Source organism: Ostreococcus tauri, assembly GCF_000214015.3.
Source record: "Ostreococcus tauri WGS project CAID00000000 data, contig chromosome 06, whole genome shotgun sequence".
Lineage (NCBI taxonomy): Eukaryota > Viridiplantae > Chlorophyta > Mamiellophyceae > Mamiellales > Bathycoccaceae > Ostreococcus > Ostreococcus tauri.
Genome location: NC_014431.2, coordinates 142,868 through 161,454, shown reverse-complemented (window position 1 = coordinate 161,454; position 18,587 = coordinate 142,868). Strand labels below are relative to the sequence as shown.

General features: G+C 58.7%; 11 protein-coding genes across 11 annotated transcripts; 6 read left to right on the top strand and 5 right to left on the bottom strand.

The window, feature by feature from the left end:
- Nucleotides 1-18: 18 nt before the first annotated feature.
- Nucleotides 19-4,962, bottom strand: OT_ostta06g00980 (Armadillo-type fold; the record flags this gene model as incomplete). The annotated part of the gene is made up of 1 exon (XM_022983957.1): nucleotides 19-4,962. The coding sequence occupies one exon, from the start codon at nucleotides 4,960-4,962 to the stop codon at nucleotides 19-21; it is 4,944 nt and encodes a 1,647-aa protein (XP_022839165.1).
- A 224-nt stretch (nucleotides 4,963-5,186) lies between these two features.
- Nucleotides 5,187-6,125, top strand: OT_ostta06g00970 (Rpn11/EIF3F C-terminal domain; the record flags this gene model as incomplete). The annotated part of the gene is made up of 1 exon (XM_003079671.2): nucleotides 5,187-6,125. The coding sequence occupies one exon, from the start codon at nucleotides 5,187-5,189 to the stop codon at nucleotides 6,123-6,125; it is 939 nt and encodes a 312-aa protein (XP_003079719.2).
- A 77-nt stretch (nucleotides 6,126-6,202) lies between these two features.
- OT_ostta06g00960 (unnamed product) lies at nucleotides 6,203-7,849 on the bottom strand (the record flags this gene model as incomplete). Its single annotated transcript, XM_003079670.2, has 1 exon — nucleotides 6,203-7,849. The coding sequence occupies one exon, from the start codon at nucleotides 7,847-7,849 to the stop codon at nucleotides 6,203-6,205; it is 1,647 nt and encodes a 548-aa protein (XP_003079718.2).
- Nucleotides 7,850-8,032: 183 nt separating this feature from the next.
- On the top strand, nucleotides 8,033-8,581 carry OT_ostta06g00950 (Large-conductance mechanosensitive channel; the record flags this gene model as incomplete). Its single annotated transcript, XM_003079667.2, has 1 exon — nucleotides 8,033-8,581. One exon carries the CDS (start codon nucleotides 8,033-8,035, stop codon nucleotides 8,579-8,581), a length of 549 nt encoding a protein of 182 aa, XP_003079715.2.
- A 284-nt stretch (nucleotides 8,582-8,865) lies between these two features.
- Nucleotides 8,866-9,489, top strand: OT_ostta06g00945 (hypothetical protein; the record flags this gene model as incomplete). Its single annotated transcript, XM_003079666.2, has 1 exon — nucleotides 8,866-9,489. The coding sequence occupies one exon, from the start codon at nucleotides 8,866-8,868 to the stop codon at nucleotides 9,487-9,489; it is 624 nt and encodes a 207-aa protein (XP_003079714.2).
- A 119-nt stretch (nucleotides 9,490-9,608) lies between these two features.
- OT_ostta06g00940 (Serine/threonine-protein kinase, active site) lies at nucleotides 9,609-11,168 on the top strand (the record flags this gene model as incomplete). Its single annotated transcript, XM_003079665.1, has 1 exon — nucleotides 9,609-11,168. One exon carries the CDS (start codon nucleotides 9,609-9,611, stop codon nucleotides 11,166-11,168), a length of 1,560 nt encoding a protein of 519 aa, XP_003079713.1.
- Nucleotides 11,169-11,223: 55 nt separating this feature from the next.
- On the bottom strand, nucleotides 11,224-12,402 carry OT_ostta06g00930 (unnamed product; the record flags this gene model as incomplete). The annotated part of the gene is made up of 1 exon (XM_003079664.2): nucleotides 11,224-12,402. The coding sequence occupies one exon, from the start codon at nucleotides 12,400-12,402 to the stop codon at nucleotides 11,224-11,226; it is 1,179 nt and encodes a 392-aa protein (XP_003079712.2).
- A 162-nt stretch (nucleotides 12,403-12,564) lies between these two features.
- OT_ostta06g00920 (unnamed product) lies at nucleotides 12,565-13,509 on the top strand (the record flags this gene model as incomplete). The annotated part of the gene is made up of 1 exon (XM_003079663.2): nucleotides 12,565-13,509. The coding sequence occupies one exon, from the start codon at nucleotides 12,565-12,567 to the stop codon at nucleotides 13,507-13,509; it is 945 nt and encodes a 314-aa protein (XP_003079711.2).
- A 36-nt stretch (nucleotides 13,510-13,545) lies between these two features.
- Nucleotides 13,546-14,268, bottom strand: OT_ostta06g00910 (unnamed product; the record flags this gene model as incomplete). Its single annotated transcript, XM_003079662.1, has 1 exon — nucleotides 13,546-14,268. One exon carries the CDS (start codon nucleotides 14,266-14,268, stop codon nucleotides 13,546-13,548), a length of 723 nt encoding a protein of 240 aa, XP_003079710.1.
- Nucleotides 14,269-14,328: 60 nt separating this feature from the next.
- Nucleotides 14,329-15,828, top strand: OT_ostta06g00900 (Vitamin B6 photo-protection and homoeostasis; the record flags this gene model as incomplete). Its single annotated transcript, XM_003079661.1, has 1 exon — nucleotides 14,329-15,828. One exon carries the CDS (start codon nucleotides 14,329-14,331, stop codon nucleotides 15,826-15,828), a length of 1,500 nt encoding a protein of 499 aa, XP_003079709.1.
- Nucleotides 15,829-15,877: 49 nt separating this feature from the next.
- OT_ostta06g00890 (SET domain) lies at nucleotides 15,878-17,893 on the bottom strand (the record flags this gene model as incomplete). Its single annotated transcript, XM_003079660.2, has 1 exon — nucleotides 15,878-17,893. One exon carries the CDS (start codon nucleotides 17,891-17,893, stop codon nucleotides 15,878-15,880), a length of 2,016 nt encoding a protein of 671 aa, XP_003079708.2.
- Between the last annotated feature and the right edge of the window lie 694 nt (nucleotides 17,894-18,587).

The following is an 18,587-nucleotide window of genomic DNA, read 5'->3' as shown; positions in this document are numbered from 1 at the left end:
TGTATTGTACAATTCGGATCAGAAATGAGGACCATAAATCGTCGCGTGACCCGCGTTAGATCCAGCGGCAAGGTACGCAGAGTTCGGATGGAATGCGAGCGCTGTAACCGAGCCGATTCGTTGACCAAGGAAGCTATTCGTGTACTGGATTGCGGCAAAGTTATGTCCGCGCAGATCCCAAAGCTTGATCGCTCTTTCAGATGAACCAGATGCGATGACTTGAGCATGCGAGTGACCAACGAGCGCAGTGAGTGCTGGACCGTTGTTCGACGTCGTCGATTGTTTCGACACCTCGGTGATTAGAAACGGCTTTGACGCGTTGCGCAAGTCGCAAAACTTGAGCTGTCCTTCAGAGCAACCAGTCACGAGAAGGTTGTTAACGCCACCAGGCTGCAAAAGGATCGATATAACTGGCGTGGTATGCGTTTGCATCGCGCTTAGTAAACGCGCTGGGGCTCTCAAGTCGTACGAAAGCACCGCGCCGTCGTGCGTACCAGCCATGAGTAAGGCGCCCTCCGCGGTGAGACAAGTGCCCTGAGCCTGGAGATTCAAAGTATCGCGGCAGATCTCGCTTGATACGTCCCACACGCGAAGAAACGGGTTGGGCGCGTTCCCAGTAGCGTATAAGCACCCGGTGAGCTGCTGCCACACAATCGCCGCTTGCGTGGATTCGTGCGCCTTGTAGTGCGTCGACGGTTTGTAAAACGACAGCGGCAATCCACTCCTGATCTCACCGTTCTCGGACACAATCGGTTGCGCAGGCAGGGTATTCCATGCGGTGACGAGAGTTTCTTTCTGAATCGAATCGTAAGAACGCCATATTTTCACCGTGCCGTCTTCGCATCCCGTCAGCAAGAGTGCGTCGTCGGTTTCGTTCACCAACGATAGCAAGTTCACGCTCTTCATGCCGGTTTCAATTTTATTCACCATGCGCGATGAATTGTGATTCCAGATGTGCACCCGCCCCGTGCTGTCGCCAGTGAATGCGTGCGGTTCAAACGGGTGCATAAGAATCGAAGTAGGTGTCACGCCACCGCCCACATCGATGCTCGACACGTACTCGGTCATTTTGAGTCGCCGTTCGCCACCGCCCAAAGTCTCCTTGCTCCTCTCACGTATCATCTTCAATCGCTCGGCGCGACGCTTCATATCGGGTGGTCGCATCCAAGGTGAGATGCTACTTTCAATCTCATCGTCATCATCGTCGTCTTCGTCCTGCGCCGTCTCTAGCAAAGGCGTGGAAAAGTGACCGCAGCTGCGCTTGTAAATGATGCTCTTCGGAAGCTGAGCGTCGTGGACATCGTCAGATGCGTATCCATGCATCGCCTCCGATCGATTTAATCGAGGAGAAAGCGTGCTATCTAGTGAGTCAAGCGAGGCATGCGACCCAAAAATGCGTTGCTGACCTAAACTATCCTGCTCAACACTGTGATCTGTGATCAGATTGCTCGTCGTTCTTCGCAGAGTTGAAAGGCTTGTCGGCGAATTACGCAACTGCTCTGTGCGCGTACTTGGGATGACCAACGCTGGAAGATGGCCGGCACTAGAAACCGGACTGTCGAGCGCCTGAGATTTTCTCCCCTTCCCTCTAATTGTCGACGTTCGCAGACCCACAGACCCAGTTGATGGGCTGAGCTGTTGCTCAGAGCGATTGCCGCTCAGTTTGGACACGGGCTTTGATTTGGTCGGCGATCCTAGCAACCGCGAGCCCAGGGAAGAGCCGAGGTTAGCCAGGCGCTGATGCCACGAGTCCGTACGTGTCAACCCTCCACCGTTTGGACTTACACCAACATCCTTTGAAAAGGAACGCTCGTGATGCGTGCCGAAATCCAGACTCGCGAACGAAGGTCGACGTCGCTGTGACGCAGACAACCTGCGGACCACAGGTTCAACCTCGGCAAAATTACCAGCTTTCGTAACCATTTGCATGATGGGATGACTCTGGTCGATGTCCGCTGCGTGTAACGCATGGCAACCAGCCTTGGCAACCGCTGGAACCGGATCCGTCGCGAGATTGAGCAAGGCCTGAAGAATGAGTGTGTACACAGTTCCCTTGGTTCCCTCGGGCGTTCTAGACTCGACCGGGTCAGCTGAGTCATGCGAGCGTGGAAACGGAGGTGGAAGCGTACCAGCGGTAGTAGGCATTGTGTTATCACTCGTGGCATACTGTTCATCTGCAGAGCGAGCGACGCTTTCGACGCTCATTGGCATGTTATCATCCTCGTCAACAGTGGACATGTTGGAACCGAGAGAGTGGTCCATCCCGCTGAATGAAGTTCCGCTGGAAAATCTACGACGCACACCCATTGCCTCGCTGCGTTTCGCATCGACGACACGCTTTGCCGTGACTGAGTCGTAGTCGCGCTTCCATGCGACCAAAGATTCGCGGATCATCATGGAGTGCGCTGTTGCTATACGGGCAAGGGCGACTGCTGTTTCGATCCTGACCATTGGACTCGCGTCTTCCGCAGTTCGAAGCAACTGGTACGCGATTGTGATTTCCATGCTCGCGATTGCCCCAGGAGAAATGAATAGACCTACAGTGTTCGGCGTGTCTGCGCTTCCTGAACCCGAGGTCTTTGTGCCGAGCACGTTCTGTGACGACATGGCGTGCATCAACGGCTCGTGAGATTCTTGCCTGTCAATATCGTCATCTTGATGACTCTCACGAACGCATCCAAACGAGATAAACGTTCCACACGCGTACACGGCTGCCGCGCGGGTGTCAGGAGAAGAATGGCTGAACAGCGGAATCAACTGCTCGTGGGCTTTGGCGCTGCACGCAACTTTTTGAGCCTCGAAATTCTCCTCCCATAACTTTCCAAGACAAAGGCACAGCCATCGAAGGAAAAACGGCGAACCAGTCTCGGGTTGTGCAGCATCGTGAATATTGGAAAGACAGATGTTCAGCAAGCCGCTCGCAAGGCACACGCTTTGTCCCTTCTCATGACCATCACAGATAACAGCCAAGATGAACGCCGCCATAGCGCGCTCTTCAACTGGTACGCTTGAGCTCTGTAAGAAACGAACGAAGTAATTGTAGCTATCGTCCTTGACCAAATCAGCTTGACACGATCGATCGAGTGCGAGAATCTTGGTCCAAATGAAAACTAAAATCTGGCGCAGCTCTGGAGCCGTTGTTTGAAGTAGTTTCAGCACGTACGGGAAGATACCAACCGACAGCGCGAGTTCGACAGCCCACAGCCCTAAATCTAAAAATCGTCCGAGCAAAATCAACGCTCTCAAACGATGCGATTGGGATAACAGCACCTGTAAAACGATCGGTAGTTGTTCTGGCGGAGAGTCGTGCTCACTCCCGTATTCTAACCAAACCTCGAATGCGGTGAGCTGATCGGTGAAGAACGGCGAAGGGACGAATTCAACATCAGGATCGCCGGAGATCAGCGATGGCATTTGCAACAGACATTGCTCTACCGCCATATCCCAAGCGGCCCACATGGGATGCTGATGTGTGGGCGGTAACCTGGGAGATGAAATGGGCGTGCAATTGTTTGCTCGCATGACGCGCTCGGCCAGTAAAAAATTTCTGAACAGCGAGGCGACGAGCAAGTCTTGCCGAAACAGGCGCTGAAACAACTTCCGTGGCAATACGTTCCAGGCTATGGTGTCGGTGATCGCCGTGAAGATCCAGTTGAGCTCGCCGAGTGGCGTCTTGCGGTTGTTCTGCATTCCGGGAATTTTATCGATGATATCTACGGTTATCCCGTGTTCGTGCAATACTGAGTTGGAACAGAACCAATGCAGGGCCATTTTCACGGGCGTTGTTAAACACGCGCTGAAAATATCCGCGGGAAGTTCCGAAGACTGCGGCAAGAGTTCATTCGCGCCGCAGGCGGCGATTAAAATGCACTCGTTTGCACTGTTTGCCGTGGCGCTCGGCCCAAAACCAGAGTCTTGCACGCCAGATCGCATGCCGTGCTCCAGCTGAGCGAACGCCATTGAACCACCACTCTGACGTTGTTCCAAATCTACGCCCGCCTTCGGCTGCGGCTGCGCCGGATCGGATAGTTTCAGGAAAGATTTAACGATTAACCCGGCGTTGGAGCAGTCGAAGACGTAAATCGCCGGCGTCCCTGTCCAAGAGTGTAAATCATACACAGACAAGGGAATGTACTGCGTGTAAGACTTGTTGAACACCCAAATCTCTCCGTTTGCCGTCGGTCTCGGGACGCCATGTCCGTTGTAGTGCAGCAAAACGCGCTCGTTCTTCGCGTTCCTCCTGCACGAGATGCACAACTTTTTCATATCCTCCGTCGTTGGATCGAGCTGCAGCTTGTACTTTGCCCTCGGTTGCCATCGCTCGTACTGCGCCTGCAGCGCCTTCCCTATCGCGTCCAACTCATTCTGCGGCTGCGTCGTCATCGGCTGAATCCAGCATTGCATCCGCGCGCACGGCGATATCTTCATCGTATCCGGCGGGTCCACGCCGATGTTCAGACACAGCACCAGCGCCACGCTCACCGTCTTCATCCGATCCTTCGTTCGCCACTCCTGCCGCAAGTCTTCCGCCACGTCACCCTCATTCACATCATCCAAAGTCACTAACGCCAGGTGATGTCGCTCATCGCTCAAAAACATCGGATACGCCACGTTCAGCGCGCTCGCGCTCGGACTCGCCGACCTCGCGAATTCTTCCCGCGTCCCTCCCTCTTGCTCGAGCGGTTCGCTCTCGCTCTCCGTGAACGAGCTCGTCGACCGATCGACCGTTCGCTCGCATGTGCTCAGACGTCCCTCGATCGCGCTCGGCGACGCGCGGTCGTCGTCCAGGACGTCCGATGCGTCGGAAGCCGCGCTCGAATTCGTCCCGCTCGTCGCAATTTCATCCGCGCGATCCTCGTTCACGTCGCCGATGTCCTCGTTATCCGCGCGATCGCTCGCTCGAAGGACCATCGCGTGACCATCCATCGTCCGTCGTCCTCGATCGGCGGCGTCGCTCGCCATGACGCGCGCGCGAGCGCGAACGCCGCGCCAGAAACTGACGCCGGTCGCTCGCTGTCATGCCGTCTCGACCTCGCGCGTCGTCGTCGACGCGCGTGCACCCGCTGGCGCTCGCGCAGATGCTCGATCACTTCCTACGCCTGCGTCTGAACGCGACGGCGATGGGAAAAGAGAGTGAAGGGAGAGACGCGGGCGGTGTTACTGATTCCGAGACGACCATTGATCTGATGGATGAAGATGCGTCGACGGAAGCGTGCGCGATCGGTGCCCTATTCGGAGTCGAGAACGGTGACGGCGGGAGCGTGAGAGATGTTTTGTGCGCGGTGGAGCTGGTCGGACGACGCGATCGAGCGACGGGGACGGTGACGATCGAGGACGAACACGGGAAGTTAGCGCTCGCGCGGGCGCGAAGAACGCGAAGCGAGTGCTCAATCGTTGGGTTTTATCGGGCGTCGATGAACGATGGGTCGGTCGAGGACGGTGACTTGGAGATGTTTGATTCGTTGGCGGCGAAGGTGCGCGATTGGGAGCGGGAGACAGGTGATCAAGGCGACGGCGTGGCGAACGACGCGAGCGCGTTGGTCAAGTGCGGCGCGGGCGGCGACGCGAGCGAGCCGCCAAAGATGAAGTGGTACGAGCGCACGAGCGATGGCTTCGTCGAGCGAGAGTTTTCAATGGAGACCGGGGAGAGCGAACGGATCGTCGTGGACGCGTTGGCGAATATTTCGCTAGAGGAGGAGGATGCGTCGCACTCGGCGACGTCTGTGAAAAGTCTCGAGAGCGCAGCAGAGGCGACTCGCGCTCTGAGGGATCGCCTGCGTACGACGCTCGGCTACCTCTCCGCGGTGCGAAACGGCGATGCAGCGATTGACTTCGACGTCTTACGCTCGATCGTGTCGGTGATGAACGATCTTCGAGCGAGCTCAAGCGACTCAGTGCGAGACACGTTCGTGGACGAGTACGAGGATGTGCTCTTGGTGAACTACCTAGCGTCGTTGACAAAGGCGGTGGACAACCTGAATGAACTCGTCGACAAGTATCATTTCGCTCACGGTGATCACGGGGGTGTTCAACACGCGGAGAGAGGAGGGGAGAGATCTGGTCGATTCCATGCGCGAGATCGAGAGGCGCGCGCGCAAGAAAGAGCGATGCTCTCTCTTTTTTAGTTGTCGATCATTCAATCGCATTGAAATGTATATTTACCATCGCACGCTTTCGCTAAAGCTTAATCAAAAGAAGCTGATTAATTGTAGACGTACTTCCCGTCCTTCACGTGCGCGGCCTTGGCCGGAAGCGCCCAGTAGCACTTGAGCCAAGGCTTGTTACCAGCGCCGAATCCGGTGAACTTCCCTGACGCATCCACCATCGAGTCTGCGCACAGCTGCACCTTCAACATCGCATCGACGACATCGGCGCCGAAGTGTGCCACGTGCTTGAATAGTTTGGGGTAAAATCGCTTGGAGACTAAGGAGGCGCTCAAACCACTCTGCCCACTCTTTTGGTTGAAGGCGTAAATGTTGATTTCCATGCCGTTCTCATCCTTGTACGTGCGAACTGGCTTGTCGAAGGTGACCATTTTCGGTTCGTCGAAGAAGATGATATCGTACCCTTTCGGGGCGTGGTCCACCAGCGAGACCATGCTCTTGACCGGAAGGCCAATCATGTATTGATTGGACGCATCAGATTCAAACATGAAGGCTTCTTCGTCGCCCGCGTCCGAGGCGAGTTGCCATTGGAACATGTGTCCGAACAGGCATCCAATGTGCGTCTGCAGATTGCGTTCTTCCGCAAACTTATCGGCAAAGTGCCCAGACTTATCGCGACTGGTGTAGAAGCTGATCCACGGCAACGCCGAGAGCTGCGTCCCCTTGGGTTTGTTTGCCATGACAGTCTTCAGAGCGTAGTGCATTGTATCCTCGTTCTTCGGCCAGTCGTACACGTCCACGCCTGGCGTCAAACGCACGTGCTTCTTCACGTCCTTCGTGCCGAACTCGCGGACGAGAAGTTTGATCAACTGCGAAGCGCGCTCGGCGTCCGTGGAACCCATGGTAGGGTCAGGATTCTTCAACTTTTTATCGCCCAGCGTCATGATGTACACCGGAGTGTCAAGGGACAGCGATTTCTTCCCTTCCTTTTTCCCTAACGTTGCGCTGTCGTCGTCGTCCTTGCCCTTCTTCGACGCCTTCTTCTTGGACCCCTTTGATTCCTTTGCGGAGTCCTCCTCCTTGGACTTTTTGGATTTCTTGGTCACCTTGGACTTCTTCGAGTCGTCATCGTCGCTCTCTTTCGCCGCGTCCTTCTTCTTACTCCCGTGGTGATGCTTCTTGGAAGTCTCATCCTCATCCTCATCCTTCTTCTTACTCCCGTGGTGGTGCTTCTTGGAAGTCTCAACCTCATCCTCATCCTCGGACTTTCTCGCCTTGCCCAAAATCGCAATCGGCGGCGCCTCCGAGCCCCACGGTGCAACAAACGCGTGCTTCCGCGCCCAAGCCCTGCGCACCCGATCACCCACGAGCTCACCGTTCACAAACGCGTAGCTCTCCCTGCGATGGAGCTCTCGCGCCGCGGACGCCACCGCGTCGGCGTCCACGTCAAAGTCCTTCGGATCGAATCGCGGTGCCCGTCCGCGCGCCGCGCGCAATCGACCGAAGATCCCCTCGACACGCTTCCCACGAAGTCTTTTGTGCAGATCAACGCGCGCGCGGGTCGTCGGTCGCGCCTCCGGGAGCTCCTCGCCCAACATCGCCACCGAGCTCACCCGCGTCCACGTCGTCCCATCGGTCGTCGCCGTCGTCGACGCCACGCCGATCGCGAGCGCGCCGACGGCGGCCACGGCGACGATCGCGGTGATCGCCGAGAGGCGCCGCGGCGTCGGGGCGTCCTCGCGCATCGTCGACCCGTCGGCGCGGTCGCGTGTGCGGGGCCCCGAGGGTGTTCACCACGAATAGTGTTGGACGTCGTCGTCGCGCGCACGCGTGGTCTATGCGTCACGCATAGTCGTACATTACATCACCGAAGCCCATCAGACGCACGGCGATACGAAGCGCCGCAGTGCTCGACGCGACCGCGCGCGATGGCGCCCCGACGCGACGGCGACGACGATCGCGCGTCGAGCGATGCGATTCGCAGACGATTGCTCCCGCCGGGGCGACGGGCGCGCGCGCGACGCGGGGAGACGGCGAGCGACGTGACGTTGTTTTTTGTCGAGACGCTCTCGAGAGCGAGCCCCATCGCGCTGGGCGTCGTCGCCGCGCGCGTCGTGAGCGATGCGCTGGAATCGTTCGTGGACGCGTTCATCTCTCCGCTCATCGCGCTCACGCTCGGTTCGCGCGGGCGCGCGCTCCGGGAGATGTCGTTCTCCGTCCTGGGCGTGGATTTTCATTTCGGCGAGTTCTTAGAACAGGTCGTCGAGGGCGTGGCGACGCTCGGTTTGCTGTTCCTGTGCATACGCGTCGTCGCCACGGCGAGCAGGAGGTCCGATCACGAGCCGCTCTGGACGCCGAGCGCTCGCTGCGAGGCGTGTAAGTCATGGATCGCGCGCGACGCGCTGCGGTGTCCGATGTGCCGCGCGCGCGTCGCGTCGAACGCCTCTGGTGAGGACGATCGACATCTCGACGTGTGATGAGCCGAGCGTCGTTTTACCGCGAAAATGATACGCAAAGAAATGAAGAATCGAACGGAGATCATCGACCTCGCGTCTTCGGCATCGACGTTCGTCCTCGCCGCCGTCGATGACCTCACTGATCAATGCTCGCGCGCTGCGCGACGGCTGCTCCACGAACGACCCACCGCGGTCGCTCGAACCAGGCCACTCGACGCAAAGCACTCGCGTGGCTCGTCACCGCCGCGCTGAGCGGTCGACCCGCGAGAGCGTCGACGCACTCCGAGTACGGCGCGAGATCGGCGATGACGGGCGCCTCCGTGGACGCCGATTACCCCGGCACCGCGACGCAGCGCATGATCAACGGCCGCGAGCGCGCGATGTCGCTGTCTGAATCCGAGCTCAGTAAGGACTGGGACAGCGTCGTTCGACCGAAGCTCCTGTGGGCGGCGGGTTTGAAGGATTTGCGCAACGTCGCCCCGGGCAAAGGAAACACCGGACACTGCTTCAACGATTTCAATCACGTCGACGCGACGACGATGTCGATAGAAGAGGCGGATAACGAGAACTCGGGACGAGTGGTCGGTATGGCGTACAGGAATCCACTGGGTGAGGGGATTCGCGCGGCTAGGGATGAAACCATGGGCGAAGGCGGTTCGTGGTGCACGTGCATACTCGGAAGCGCAAGTGAGCCGCCGGCTGACGTCGCGCACGTGCAGTTCCGATCAAAGATCGCGTGGAAGCTGGTGTGGGTCCCAGGCAAAAATGGGAAGGATTTCTCGCGATTTGTGCTCGTGGACGACGCCGGGGTTGAGCTCGCCACCGGCGTCCCGAGCGGCAACCTCCCGACTCTGGCCGAGCGTCAAGGAAATTACAACGTCGTCAAGGGCGGGCGATACGCGCGCGCCGCAGATGCGAGAAGCGTCTGATTTTCTGATTTTTTCTATTTTACTGTACACGGGACGTCGCCTCTTACCCGACGTATTTTTAATCACCGCGATAAAGTCTTTTGCTCACCGCGCGAGCGTCTCACGCCTCACAACTCGACATGCTCGGTCGTCGCGAAAATCTCCCACGCGTGACCCCAACACGTCGCGTTCGTCGTACGAGTCACGCGCGTCTCCAGCGTCGCGTCGAAGCCTCATCGAGCGAGGTGGGCGTCGGGACGGTTTTGGAGAATCCATCAACGCGCGCGGCGTACGAGCTAGTCGAGCGCCTCGGCTCGGGATCCTTCGCCGACACCTTTAGAGCGCAAACGTCGACCGGCGATGAAGTAGCGGTGAAGACTCTCACGCTGCGAAGCGGAAAAAGAGGCGGGATGAACGGAGGTTTCAAGGCTGTGGAGCTGTTCGAGCGCGAGTGCGCTACGCTGCGCTCGATGCGGCACCCGAACGTGCCAGAATACTTGGACTCTTTCTCGCTCGATACGGCGGATGATCGGCGTTACGTGCTGGTGCAGAGATTAGCGCGAGGGTCGACGCTCCAGCAGAGGGTCGAGAGTGGGTGGCGTCCGACTGAAGTGGAGATCAAGAGCGTTTTGAGACAGTTGTTGGAGGTTGCAAAGTATTGCTGCGCCCTGCGCCCACCGGTGATTCATCGGGACATTAAACCCGCGAACGTGGTGTTAGACCACGACGGGATGGTAAACGTGGTAGATTTCGGGAGCGCAGCGGCAGCGGCGATCGAGGACCCGCTCGGTGGGTTCGGAAGCACGATCGTGGGGACGTTCGGGTACATGGCGCCCGAAGTGATGATGCGACAGTCCAGTGTGCGGAGCGATCAATACGGCATCGGATCGACGATTCTCTACCTATTGAGCGGCAGACCTCCGTCCGGGTTCGCCATGGAGCGACTGAAAATTAACTTTGATGACGTATACATCGAGGACAGACAGTTGCGACGCGTCGTGGAGCGCCTGCTTGAGCCGTCACCAGAGGATCGATGGCGCGATCCGCAAGAGGCTCTTGACGCGCTAGACGCAAAGCCGCCTATGGTGAGCGGTAGAAATTTTCGTCGACGACCGAGCGATATCGATGTACTAGCGCCATCGGGTCTGGTCGCACTGGAAGATCCGTACTCGCAGGTAGTGTCGCAGTCGGTGCGCCCAACTGGGGCGCCGAAACCGAAGACAATGGTCACGGAACTAGTTCGCGATCGCGGAAAGTCGGTGTCGATCATCATTCCACCTTCCGGGGCGAACGGCGCTATCCTGTACAAAGCGTTTTTTGGGATCACGTGGACCGGAATCACCGCGTTGTGGACAGTTGGAGTGCTCTCCGCTGGGGCGTGGTTCATGGCGTTATTCTCAATACCGTTCTGGGGCATCGGCGCGAACCTCTCAGGCGAAGTTCTTCAGGCTTTCCTAGCGAAGGGTGAGGTCTTTATCGACGGAAAAAATTTCCGAGTCGTCAGCGAGGGAGGCGGTATGAAGTTCATGGAGAAAACTGGCGACACCGACGCCGTTGAGGGCGCGTTTGTACGGGGCGATGGCTTGATTTATCTCAAGCTTGAGGATGACTCAGTGGTGCCCATTCTCGCGAGTATGAGTCGAAAAGAAGCCGAGTATATCGCGAGCGAGATAAACGCCCACCTCGACGAGCGCCCGTAGAAAAAACTTTGCACAAAACTTTGTAATTGTACAACGTCTAGGAATTCTAGTTCTATCAATCGCCGTCCGACTCTGAGCTCGAGCAGATGTTGTCCCACTTGCTATAGTCCAAACCACCACGCGAGCGCCTGCCTGCGCCCGCCTGCGCCCACGGTGGTTCCTCCCCCTTGACGTTGTGTTCGTAAAATGCACGAAACCCACCAGTGCCCGGAACCTCCAAGACGCACACGACCTCTCGATTCACCGTCAGCTCCTCCCCGGCACCGATATCTCTCGTCGCCTTGAAGCGCGCTGTGGCCGAGCCGTTTGCTGGCACTAAGTTCGGATCGTCCGAATGTCTCATCGCGCTCAGTGTCGTCACTTCATCTAGAGATGCCGCGAGTGGAAACGTTTGGTACGTGTGTGAGAACGAAAATCGTTCCTGCACGCGATGTAAAGCCATCGCGCCGCGATCGCCGTGTGTGGCGAGCGCCTCGGCCAATTTTCCGTGTGGCGTCTCACCGACGATGCGTCGACCGCGCACGATCTCGTCCACGCGTTTGAGCGACACGTCTACGACCGTACCGACGGAAATTGCATCTAGCGCGAACACACCAACGTCACCGTCGCTCGTCGTCCGCAAACCACATGGCGGCGCCGACGCTAGCCATCTTAACAAATCGTCGCCACGTTCGTCCCTGGACGCCGGCGTCGCTCGCGCCCCCACCCAGCCCCCGCTCGTGCGCATATCGCCCATAAATGCGTCAATATCGACGGTTATTGCCTCTCCCGGCTCGATCACTCGCGTCGTCACGCACTTCCCGCGCGCGTCCGCTCGCGCGTTCGCATCCGTCCCGCTCGCGGCGTACTGCGCCGCCGCGTGCGTCAACCACCCCACCACCGACGTCGGCACCGTGACCTCATCGACTCCGCTCGAACTTCGCCAAAATCGTCGTCCGCACTCATCTACGACGGATCTCGAGCACCCGAGCGCGAGCAATCGATCGACGTCGACGCGACAGAGTCCGCGAGGCGTCGCGCGATCGAACTCATCCGAAGGCCGACGACCAAAAATCTCGACATCCTTCGCGATCGTCATCGACGATCGCGTTGAAACGATGCTTTCACGCCCACCGTCGCCCCTCTCCACGCTCGTCATCGCGCCGTTGAAGAAGAAATCATCGATGACTCCCCTGAGCTCTTTCTTCTTGATGATTCGTCTCGGCGCACAAATCTCTCGCCATCGCGCGTCCATCGCGCGCGACCGCTCCGAATTCCGACGCGCGACGCCCGATACTCGCGCGCGCGCCCTCACGGACGGTACCGAACGATCGCGCGCGAGGCGTCACCGAATGCGTCGTCGCTGTGCGCGAATCGCCAAAAAGTGCATCGCCCGAGGCCACACAAAACGCCTCCCATGCCGCGCGGGAGCTCGCGAAAACACTCCAAACAGGCTGGAACCCACGGCTCGGAGGCGTTCACGCACGCCGAACGCAAAGCCTTGGGCTACGGGGTCGTGAAAGAGCGCCTGGGTAAGGAAACGGTGAAGGATTTTCACGCGTGCGCGTTGACGCTGCGCGAGACGGACGACGCGGTGTGCACGCGCGCGGGCGTCGTGTACGACCGCGGAGCGATCGTGGAGTCTTTGGCGACGCAGCGGTTGGAGCAGGAGCGGAAGTTGCGAAAGTGGGAGCGGGAGGAGGCGGGAAAGGCGGCGGCGGAGGAAGAGCGGGCGAAGAAGCGTCGGCGAGACGCGGCGGAGGCGTTTCACGCGGAGAATCACGCCGGTGTTCGGTTAGAGAAGAGCGGTGATGATGATGATTCGAAGACATATTCGGGGGCGACGTCGACGCAGGCGATGGAGCTGAATAAGCGGCGAACGGAGGGATTGGATGGGTTTTGGAAGATGGACGGCGGCGTTCGCGACGATTTGACGCACGAATGCAAGAAACCGGATCTAGAGACCAAGTGTCCGACGACGCTGGAGAAGTTGAGGATGAAAGATTTGGTGCCGATCAAGTGGACAAAAGTGCGAGTCGGGGAGAGCGGGAGGTACATGTGTCCCGTGACGTTTAAGACGTTGACGAACACGACGAGCATCGTGGTGCTCAAGCCGACGGGAGACGCGCTCAGCGAGGAGGGATACAAGCTTGCGGTCGAGAAGGAGGGGTCGTATAACGGGGTGAAGATTCGAAAGGATAAGGACGTGATTAGATTACAAAAGGGCGGGAGTGGGTTCAGCGCCTCGGGGACGCAGGTCGAGTCCAAGGCGGAGTTCGCGCTCGGTCTGGCCGGCGGCGCCGAACTCAGAGGGCAAAACAGAGGCGGCGGATCGAAGTTCGGATTGCGATTTTCGAACTGATTGATGTTAATACCTTATTAAAAAATGACAACACACTCACATACGCGCCGCGCAGTCCCGGATAAACTCGATCTGCATCCGTTCCTTCGTTCGCTGCATCATCACGTTGACGATTTGTGCCTGCTGCTCATCCGTCTCCGCTTGTGCGAGCGCGTCCTGAATGCGCTTATCCTGCTCGTCCATCACTGGTAGGACCTCGTCCAAATACTTCGCAAGCGCCGCTTTCGAAACTCCGTTCGCCTTCTCGAATTCCTCGCGCATCATCAACTGCACCTTGTTCACCGCCACGCTCGCATTCGCCTCCTCCAAATCCTCCGCCGTGAAATACTTCATCAATTCTTGCGCGAAATCCAGCGCACTCTTCACCGTCGCCGCCGCCATCTCCTGAAACTTCATTTTTAGCGTCTCGTGCAAATCATCAAGCGTCCGCACGATGTCTTCGTCTTGCCCGCTCGCGCGGTTCGTCTCGGCGACCACGCGCGCCGCTTCCACGACACCCGCCGAGAGCATCCCCCCCTTCGCCATCAGATCGACTTTTTCCTTGAGCTCCTCCCCGGATTCGCTGTCTAAGAGCTCAACCACGAGGGCGAGATCTTCCGGGTCGACCTCCTCGATCGACGACGCGCGCGCGGGCGCGACGCGTCGTCGATGATTGTTTTTCGCTGAAGCTATCCGTGACGCGTAATCTCTCGCTCTGACGCCTCGCCCGGTGACGTTCGCGACGATTCGCGCGCGCGCACGCGCGAGAGTGATCGACATCTCTCGAACGCGCGCTCTCGAGCGGTGACGCGACGCGCCGAGGCGACGCGGTCGCGAACAATGACGTCAGACGTCGACGCTTCGTCCTCCATGGGCGGCGCGCGCGTCGCGAACTCGATCGCGCTCGCCGCGCGCTCGACCGAGAGAGGTCGAAAATGCGACGTTCGAGCGTTCGAGCGCTCGAGCGGGCGACGAGGGAGAACGCGCGCGTCGCGTGACGACGAAATGCACGATTCGAGACTGAGTTCCAACGCTACCGCGTCCACGCGCACGCTGACGTGCGCCGAGGTCATCGGCGACGCCTCGGGGGCGATATGGATGCGCGATAGCGTCGGTGGGGCGTTCACGCGCACGCGACCGATCGACGCGAAGACGGGGAGGGAACGCGCGGTCGGCGTCCCGGAGCTCCGCGCGGTGTTCCTCCCGAGCGGGTTCCCGCAGACGGTGAGTGCGGATTACGCCGATTGGTTGCGATGGCACTTGACGTCGCTGTTGTTCCGAGATGTGATCGAGATTATGTCGGCGCAGTCGCTGTTGGTGGCGCTGGGCGTGGGATCGACGCCGGGCGCGCTGCCGCTCACGGCGGCGGCGAAGTGGGTGTTAAAGGACGGCGTGGGGTCGTTCGCGACTTTGCTCGCGGGAGCGTTCGGAGGGAGGTGGTACGACGAAGATCCGAAGCGGTGGTGGGCGGTGTCGAACGCGCTGGAGGACGTGGCGCGGGCGATCGAGTTGGTGACGCCGGCGGCGCCGGGATTGTTTCTGCCGCTCGCTGCGAGCGCTACATTCGTGCGTGCGGCTGCGCTCACGGGACGTGGGAGTCTGATGAACGGGACGTTCATGCAACACTTCGGTAGGAACAACAACTTGGGAGACATTCGCGCCAAACTCGAGGTCCAGGGACGATGGCTCGCGCTCGTGGCGCTCCCCGTCGGGATTCAGGTGTTTCAGCTCGTGAACGCACAGGCGAGCGCGTTACACGCCGAGGGCGACGAGCTCGGCGCCGCCGCGGCCGCGTTCGGGGGCTACGGCTTGGTCATCGGCGCGCACATCTTCTCGTGCTGGCAAGCGGCGAGATCTTTAAAGTTTGATTCTCTAAACGGTTTTCGTCTCTTGCGCCTCGCCGAGGCGTACGTCGCAAGCGACGGCAAAATCGAGCTTCCGAATTGCGTCGAGATCGGTGAAATCGAGGGCGTTTACAAGCCCCGACGTACTTTGACGACACCGACGTTCGGCGCATCGCCGAATGAGATCGGATCGACGTGGGACGCCTTCATCGAAGCTACGAATGCGTCGAATGGTCATCCGTATGTGTTAGGATTCGATTCATCGCGCGGTGACGTCGCCTCTGCGCTCATCCTGGAGAGCGCGACACCAAGAGATATGCTTGCAGCCGCGTTGGCGTGCGAGAAGTTGCGTATCGATAGATCTTCCGTTGTGAGCGCGTATGATTACGCCGACTCCCAAACAGCTGATTTCGAGGACGCGCTCATACGTGCAGGATGGAAAGTTGGTTTCGTGCAGACGGGAACGGCGCCGAAGTTTGCATTGTCTACCACCTAAATTCATTCATTCACATTCATTAACTCTGGGTACTGGTAGTCACACCGGTCTACTTCCGTCTCGTGAACTTCTTGTAGAACATCTCGAGGTCGTGGCCCCATACTTGATAATTTTCTGCCCACTCCTCGTGCATCTCCATTCCCGGCGCGCTCGCCTTGCTCATGTTCGTCTTTAACTCGTTGTACAACAGAATCTGATTCTTCACCCGCGATCTCACACGTATGAAATCGCACCCCGGAGTAGAAATGTCCGAGTGGAGAGCGAGCTGTCCCAACTTGAAACAGCTAAACACGAAGCACATGTAAGCGGAATCGTACGGCGAAAAAGTATCTTCGCAGGATGCGTAGAGGATTCGAAGAGAATTAGTGGCACCTAAAGCCATCGTTAATCCACGTTGCGTCTTACTAACCCCTGGCAAGTACACGATTGGTAACATCGTCAACCACAGATATTTTCTCACTTCATGTCGACTTCCGACGCCTGCAATGTCGTTGCCGTTCCCCGCTAACATCTCGCTAACACGCTCGAGTCTCATCAGTGCGTTCTCTCCAGCTAGGGACTCTCCCGCGGCGGGAAGACTATTGGAATAATCTTCTCGTTCGAAAGCACCCTCCTCTATTTCCATTCGTAGTTTGAAGATGATGTCGCACGCCATGGCGAAATTCAGCGCCGTGAGCTCTCTATCGACCCCCGGTGGGAATTTTCCCCAGGTGACGATTTCGTCATCCTTACGCACGAAAATGTCTTTACGTCCACCGTCAGCTTTGACGAGCATGATTCCCACGCCCGCGTCGTAATCGACGCCGTCGTGTGAGAGCGCGAACCACGACGCGTCGTTCGCGAGACTTCGATCTGGTATAAGCTCGTCGGCGAACCAATCGACGTCCTCGCCTAAATCGACGTGCACACCGAGACCACAATCTTTTTTGTCGGTTATCTTGCATTCTTCTCTCATCATTGCGCTCATCGAGCTCTCCCAGCTCGGATGGACGCTCTCGCCGAATTCGATGTGGCCGTCGTTGACTTCACCGTCCAAGGGCCTTCGGGAGGCTGAGCTCATCGCGCGTGCTCTTGCCTCGTCCGCACGTTTTCTATTTTCGACCCCGAACGCGTTGTACGTGTCGAATCCGTACCCCGCGAGCATGTTTCGTCGCCTCCAATCCTGCGACATGTAATTGTCGCAGTACGAAATCGTCACCTCCTCCATGGCCGCGATGTCTCGTGTCGCGAGAACGACGAGCGTCTTACCGATGAAAGATACCTGTGCGTTCGCGCGCGATGAGTGATTGAACAGCGACGCGTCGGGATAAATCCCAAACCCGAGACGGTCGGGATCGCCGTCACCCTGCGTGATGGAGAATCCGTTTGCCTCCAAAATCGACAACAACTTCACGCACGATTTCGCATCGATCCCGTACTTCTCCTTCATCGCCGTCATCGCGCGCTCGATGTCATCCTCCGTCACCCCCTTCCGCATCGTCCCCGCCATCAACGCCGCGGTGACGACGCCCGCGGACGAAATCTCCATCACCCGGTCCAACCGTCGCGCGTCCGAGCCATCCGCGTCCTTCCTCGCGCTCACGCCCTCGTGCAAAGCCTCGATCGCCGCGAACCCGCGTTCTCCCAATAGTCCATACTCTCGCTTCTCGATCACTCCCTCGTCCTCTCGTCGCTTTCGAAGCAGGCATCCCATCGCCATACGCACCTCCGCCGCGGGCGTCCCGCGACTCGATTGCGCCAACAATCGCGCCCACTCATCCACCACGCTCTCGAACGCCCCATCGCTCGCCCTCCCTCGCTCCCGGATCCCACAGTGCACCATGACGATCGCATCGTCCCGCGCGATCGTCTTAAACGTCGCGCACGACACCGCGTCGACGTATCGCTCGCGCAGGACGGCGAAATACGGTTCCGTCACCATCAACACCTCCCCCGCTCGCGCCCCTTCTCGCGCGCGCACGCCGCGCTCGACCACGCGCGCGCCGTCGATCATCACCGCCATTCCCGCGTCGAACCGCTCGAGCGCGACGCCGCGCGCCGGGACGGGCCGCGTCGACGACGCCATCGCCGCGGCGCGTCGAAAACTACCCGTAACATCCCCGACACCATCGTCGTCGACGCGATCGGTCCCACCGAGTCCCCTCGAACGAGTGATGAACCGCGAACACGAATACCCCTCTCGCGCTCAGCGAGTCTCGGCCTGGATGGCGCAGTGGTAACGCGTTCGCCTTGTAAGCGAAAGATCCCGAGTTCGACCCTCGGTCTAGGCACGGATATTTTACTTTTTTAAGCCTATCAAAGATATCGAATACGAACCTCCGTTTCAAACGGTTCGTGACTCGTGAAGGGGTCTTTTTGTTTCGCGTTTTTTTCTCCAGTCACAACGTAGAAACGGGCCAAAACGACGATTGTCCATACAAATGGGCGAAATCTAAAAATGATGCCGGTTCAAGAGCATGTCATATCTTCGTCGCAGTTGTTCGATCACGATGTCGTATTGCTCAGACGCAGATGCCGCTCGTCAAGGAACAGAGAAGCCGGAGCGACTCGTCGACGACTGATTGGGACCTAGAGACGGCGCTGACCCGCACCCGGGTGCGATCTATGCGAAAATGTCGAAAATGTTACGGGTCGCGTGCGTCACGGCTCGACGCCGTGCGCCCGACGCGTGGACGCCCATTCGCGCTCGCGTCCACGGTCGCCCGACGCGCGGTCGCGCGCCCATCGCGCGAGGTTCTCCGCGAGCGCTCGCGCGCGAT